The following is a 6777-nucleotide window of genomic DNA, read 5'->3' on the forward strand; positions in this document are numbered from 1 at the left end:
CCCTTAGTTTTCACTATAGCTGGGAAGATGAAGATGTAAATATTTTAATGTAGTATTTAATTTTAGTTTTGCAAAAACAATTTACTATTTTCATTTTGTTTCAGACTATCAACCATCAACATTTCACATGAGGATACCATTTTGTACCCAATTTGCATTTAAATCAATCTAATATAACTAAACTCAGCTTGTGTCTTTTATGCACTCATTTATTGACTCATTAGATGCATCTCCTCGTTGAATTTTGCTAAAAAACAAATGCATTTCTAATGAAATTTAAGCAATTTTTTAACTTGCCGAGTTGCATTTTTTGGCCTTGCCAAGTTTCTGCCAAGTCCAAGTTTTCAAACTTTGCCCTGCAGTACCCAGTAAAAAAGCTTAATTAAATGATTTATGACTGCCAATGAATTATGTTGTCCTCTCTCCAAGGCAAATTTCCATTCTAACTATTAGAAACGGCTGACTGATCCCCAATTATACTTCAAATTTAGAAACGTCATATGTTATCTTTGTACAAAACTTGTTAGGTGTTGAAGAATTGTTTTGTAAAGCCTACACGGACGTAATGGTGAAGACCTGTGTATTCCAGAAAGAAGGCTTCGGAGAAAATATCAAGGGGAATTATTCAATTAATGTATAAGGTAAATGGAAAAAACAAAATCCTTGTGAGCCTTCCTCAAGGAGTCTCTCATACATAAAATCGGTGTCCTGAATGGCATTGACCTAAATATTATCTTCGCCTTTACCTTAGATACCGTTCATCAAACCTAAAATTACAAACTTTTCCAAAGACTACCAAACATGTTACTGAATATTATTGCAAGATTGCCCTCTCCATGTTCTGGAATAGCTCCTGGTGCAAAACAATGATACATTATCTGAAGGGAGTTTTAGTTGTTACAAAAGATCAAGGTATATGCAACTAAGACAGTTGCAGATTACGCAAACAGATGAAGTCTCCGGTGTGCTTACCTTGCCTGAAGTGTAATTAGACGTTACATAAGCTCTTCGTGCCAGTGCCACGATAGATATCCGCCATAACCTCTTCATAAATTGTATACAACATCGGAGGGCCTTTCACAATCTTGCTGAGAAACTTTGCCTCGGGCATGACAATGACAGAATCAAGCGACTTGAACTCAAGATCCCCGAGCACATTCATGCATTTCATCCTTTGCCAAACTAGAAATCTAGGCTTCAGAACCTTTTCCAAGTTAGCTATTAAAAGCTGTGGATATTTTAGCACACAATTTGCAGCGAGCTCCATGTCATTAACTATAAAGTCCAGATTTTGCTTAACCTTTTCTTCGGACAAGCCAAAGATTTTAGGAAAAACCCTAAATAATTCCCAGGTTTCCTCACTTGAGAGACCGCATAGTTGAAGATTGTGCATTTTCGCCAGCAATGTTTCCGTGCGGTATGTGGCAACAGTGATCAAAGCATATTTATACATTGTGCTAGCTTTCTCAATACCAGTCTTGTGAATGAGGTCAAGTTGAGCAGGCGTTAAATTAGTGTACCGGAGAACATCCGGCTTTGACAATATAAACTTAGCGAGCTCCTTGCCCCGAAAACCAAATCCTTCCCAAAAAGCAAGCGAGGGTTTCAAGGTTTTCTCCATGTTATATGTCAAAATTGACGGATTTCTCACTAGAAATTTGATGAGTAAATCTCTGGAGTGAAATGCATTCTTAAAAAGCATCAACTTGGGAACAAGTTCCTGCTCCAGGCTGGCGCCCAAGATTCTGGGCCGGCTCGTCAATACTTTGGCCAAATATTCTCGCTTAATGCCGAAATCCATCAGCAATTGAATTTTTCGTTCCACCGCATTTTCTGCACTTGTCGTGAGAAGTTTAGGGACTCCCTTCATGATCTTGGCAATCTGCTGGCGTTGGCAGCCGTGCTTGCTCAGCATGTCGACAAACTGCTCCACATTTTCGAGGTTTTCAAGTCTCTCCAATGACGGGGCGATTTTAAACATCTTTGAAATGTCGGTGGATGAGAGATTGAATTCACTGGCAGCGAAGTGTGCAAAGGGATTTTGAAGACGGCCATTGATGAGGTTGTCATTGTCTGCAAACGCTGAGAATAATTTTGGTATAATGGCTGTCGAAGTTCGGGATGGAAATATAGAAGAGCATTTACATCTAGCAAATAGGTAGTAGCAGAAAAACTTGTTCATCATGCTTTCTGCTCTTTCAAAAAGAAGGGACGAAAAGGATTTAATTCGACGAACAAGGGCTTTAGGTCTCAAATTTTTGCAGTATGTCATTACAAATTTTCTTCTTAAAGTTTTTTAATGAAATTTTTTAATTAGGTGAGAGGGCCCAATGAAGGGGCGCAGTTAATCTCCACATAAAAATGAGTTCCTATGAAAATCGAATCTGTGTAACATTACGGATTTTTACCATTCTAATCTTCATATTCCACTTTTACAATACTTTAAAATCTAAAAAAATCGTCATGTTATACGAATTTGAATTTTTCAGGTGTGTCATTTTGTGTGAAGAATAACTAGAGCTCAATGAAAGTTCCCTTTGTTATAACATTTTTTTATTTTTTTTAACTATCATTCTTGTAATTTTAAGTAAAGGTACTTATATTTGTTAAAAGATCTAATCAATATTTGGCACATAAATATCAATTAAATAGAGTAGGTTTCATAAATGAAACACACAATGGGAACAATCTCTCAAAATTGTAATATTTTGACAAAATTATTTATGTATTTGAAATGTAATTTATATGTTCAAGGGATTGAGCTTAATTGATTAAAGCATTGAGTTTTTATTGTAAAGATGCTAGTTCAATTCTCAAAGGAACATCTAATATGGAATTCTAAGTTGTGGTTCGTGGTCTTCCATAGTTGATTCCTAGTGTAGAGGTGGTTTCTAAATAAGTGGGTTTCTAAGTTGTGTCTCTTGATCTTCGATTGGTGCTTCCTAGTTTAGTTGCTCAAAAGGAGTTAGTACTAGAACTTGTACCTATAGGAGGTTAAAGGGATTCATCAAAAGGATATTAAACGTAAAACTTAAATGTATTTTAATATTACATAATTAGTTATATAATAATTAAAATCTATATGTGTTTTGACATATTATTAGAGCATGATTCTTCATGTGAAAAAACATTTTAGAGTTATTGGATATTATTATAGTAATATGTTATAGCAAATGGAGCATTATTATTTTAGATTAACTTAATATTTAAATTTAAGTGGTGAACAATTTTATAAACAAATAAATATAATAAAAATTAAAAGCAATAGCTTGGTGAAAAGTAGTGTATGTAATAGCCTTAAAGATTAATATAAATAATGGAGAAGTGAGGTACACTCCATAGAAATTAAGGGAGAAGATTAAAGGTCATTCTTGTGGATGTGGCAATAAGGTGTGCTATATTCATTAATAAATTATATATATATATATATATATATTGGTTAAGTTGTGGTGGTGTTATTGTGACCACTAAGGTTCAAACCCATGTTGGGCCATTGTGATTGTAGGCTTGTGCCTTCGTTGTGATAGCTTTGAAAATTGATTGCATGAAATTTTCAATTTTTGAGCTCAAATATTGATTTTCGGGTTTTATTTGTATCCTTTGTGAACGATCCAAGGTCTAGGGTTTAGGGTTTATCAAAGTTCTTACATTTTGTGAAGAAAACCCTAGCAATGATATGTTTTGTTGTTACTTTTTCCCACTTAAGGCCGAGGGTACCCTTTCCATGAGCAAGGCCATCATTTTCTCTAAACATTAAGTGATGATCAACCGGTTTATGAAAAATGATTTTTCCTAAGTCGCAAAAAATTTTCATTATGACCGGTTTCCTTTTAGATATTCGCACCCATGATTTCCCTAAGTCCGAAAGTCCTAAATAGTGAGGATTTTAAAGACTGCGGCACCACGAGATTGTGCCACGTGTTATCAACGAAAACCAGTGATGTTGGTAGTATAACCGGTCGAAGCATTGTGTTACCAGTTCTCGGGCGATAAAGGTCGGTCTACTAACAGTCCCATCAATTTGCACGTGTTTGAAATGAATGGAGATGTTTTGTCTTGAGGTAAAAGTTGCTCGATCTTTAAATCTTGAGAAATTAACGAGCATTGTGCAAAGCGGTAAAGATTGAACAAATCAGACGTCCCTCGTGTTCCTGTGATGGAAGTTGCGAGGAGGTTATGGACTGCAACATCATGAGATGATGCCACATGTCCCGGGTTGGCCAAGAAGACCTACGGTGGGGTTGTTGATGGAGTTTGATTGAAAGATGATGTGGTGCTAATTAGTCATGATTTTGTGGGTCCACGGATACAGATGGAAAGTCAAGTGCTAAGTCGGCAAATAATGATCGATAGATTTTCTAAGCTGGATGAGATCTGCAGTTGAGTTTCAAATGAGAAATTAGGAGGGATTCTGAAGGCATCAGTCGTAGCTTGCGCGAGAAAGGCAAAATGAATGGGATTCAAACTTGTCCATTCAGGATTGATTAGACAATCAAAGATGATAGTTCGAAGATGTGAAAGGATTTGGATAAGCTTCCAATTCAAGTGTGATGGATCACGAGTTCTCTGATGAATTCAGAGATTTGTCTGTTGGCAGAGATCCTAAAGCAGAAGAATGTACACCCATGGAAGAATAAAATCAGGATAAAATCACTCGCATCAGATGAACCTTGACGGAAGAATACAATAGATGTGATATGCATGAATTCTAGTGTCCATAGCTGGCAGAGTAAATTGAGAACACCAGAGTGATGATCTTTCAAGAACAGGCACTACTTGATGAAGTATTGTTCTACTATAAATACAACAAGGTGGTGATCGAATTGGTAGAAGAGTGTGAAGCCTTTTCATTTTCTAAATGTAGTTTTTCTTTCTGCAGAGGAAATGATGTTTGGAGTTGCAATATACTCTATGATACTAGATGGATTTTTTCTCTCATGTGTGAGTATGTCTATTTCCATAGGGGATGTGAAAGTGGGGAGGATTGCCAGAGGGGGCGTGAAAGCCTTTTCTTATGAAGAAAGGCCATGCATGGCACAGCCTCTGTGTCTACTTTGTCATTGGGTGGCAGGGGGTTCTGAGAGAGAGCCGACAGAGGAATGAAAAAGGAATATGTCCTGGTAGGGAGTGGTAGAAATCCATCCATGCAGTTGCATGGAAGTTGTGACCCCTCCCCAGCATATTATGTTTACCCTCTAACTCTCCATCCCACTGCCTTTGATCTTGGGCATGAAGGTTGAAGCTCCTCCTCTAGTTTAGAGGCGACTTTTCTTCTTGCCAGGACCCTGTTTCCTTTCCTAGAAAGGAAACACTCAATAGGACAAAAGTGCAACATCTCACACTCCATCCAAAGGTGTCAGGGCGATAACGACATGGCTCAAACAGTTTTGCCCCTACCAATTTTCAATTAAGAATGATTATTCACAGGTGCCAGCACATGGACATGTAAACATTTTTGTAACAGAATTGCATATGGCCTTTTAGGGCTAATCGTTAAAGAATGAATCTGATGTTAACATGTGTCTTCTGGCCGGAAGCTTGTTGCTCCCTTTAATTCTATAAAAAGGGAAATCATGGCCAAATGAAGGGTTCAAATTTTGTTGAAAATATCTCGTAAGTTCAGTTTTCCTGTGTTTTGAAGTTTTCCTAGTTTGTTTCCAGTAGTGAGCCAAAGTGAAGCAAACAAGTTGTAAAATCTTTTACAGAGCAAATAAAGAAGTGTTTTAGTGTCAAATTTTGTACAGGTTCTTGAAGGAATTATGCATAAAGTTTATCTTGTAATAGAGATAGCATTTCACCATATAGAAAAATAGAATTCCGACCATTTTCTCTCCATTGCATGATTCTGTCAGTTTTTAAGTGAAACAAATCAAGGGTTTATTTCATTTAGTGCATTGTTCTGATGCATGTAGCTTTTTGTTTATGCTTGGGCCCAAGGGGTCAATTAAATTGCTTAAATGGAGTTGCAGAATGATAGGACTTATGCAAGGATTTTAGATAAGTAGTTTTGGGCTAGGGTTACAAATGGGATGTATTGTAAGGCAGTATCATCTCAAATCTTATGTTATAAAATCAATTTATGTCGCACTTTCAGGTTTATGTTTTATGTCTTTCAATTTCCCAATGGAGTAAGGCATTAATCAATTCTTGTAACCGGTTTTGTTTATCAGTCTTGTTTTGCTTTCAACTTATGAATCTCTACAAATATCATAATATCATAATATCAGAATATCAGAATATCAGAATATCATTTGTTAAGTTTTATGTATTTTCTAAAAGTTGTCCCACCCTTTCTCATACTCCAGCTTAAGGTTGAGGATCACTGAAGGATTTTCCATCCTTGAGCATTCTCCCTTTCTATTGAATCTTTTCATGAGATAATCTGCTTTGTTTTTGGAAAGTTATTGAGTATCGTTGTAGAGAGCAGGAGTTCTTACTGAAGGGATCACCCTCCCTGGTTTTGCAGAGCCTAAAGTGCAGAAGGACTTTGTGTCCTTGTTAATGTTGGTCCAAGCCTGACGGATATTGATAGTTGGAGGTGGCTCTCCATAGTTATTTGGAGGAATCAGCTTGGTCTCTGCCCAATGGCAGTGTAAACCCATCCATTTTTGGGAACCAAAACGTTGATCCAATGTGCTCACAGGTTTGAGCCTCAACTCTATTAAATGGGGATAAGGTCCCCCATTTGTGACCTTAAGTGGGTTTGAGCCTATAGACAACCAAAACTGACCATTAACATTTGGTCAATTTATCTCCCCTTTATTTGTCTAATCCCAT

The 6777-nt window shown here is 36.9% G+C and overlaps 1 protein-coding gene across 1 annotated transcript; it reads right to left on the reverse strand.

Moving 5' to 3' along the window:
• Positions 1-606: 606 nt before the first annotated feature.
• LOC131043651 (transcription termination factor MTERF5, chloroplastic) lies at positions 607-2304 on the reverse strand. Its single transcript, XM_057976885.2, has 2 exons — positions 973-2304; positions 607-853 (listed from the first exon to the last, which is right to left on the reverse strand). The coding sequence occupies exon 1, from the start codon at positions 2270-2272 to the stop codon at positions 989-991; it is 1284 nt and encodes a 427-aa protein (XP_057832868.2). The 5' UTR covers positions 2273-2304; the 3' UTR covers positions 607-853; positions 973-988.
• Between the last annotated feature and the right edge of the window lie 4473 nt (positions 2305-6777).

The sequence above is a fragment of the Cryptomeria japonica genome, chromosome 6, assembly GCF_030272615.1.
Source record: "Cryptomeria japonica chromosome 6, Sugi_1.0, whole genome shotgun sequence".
Taxonomy (NCBI): domain Eukaryota; kingdom Viridiplantae; phylum Streptophyta; class Pinopsida; order Cupressales; family Cupressaceae; genus Cryptomeria; species Cryptomeria japonica.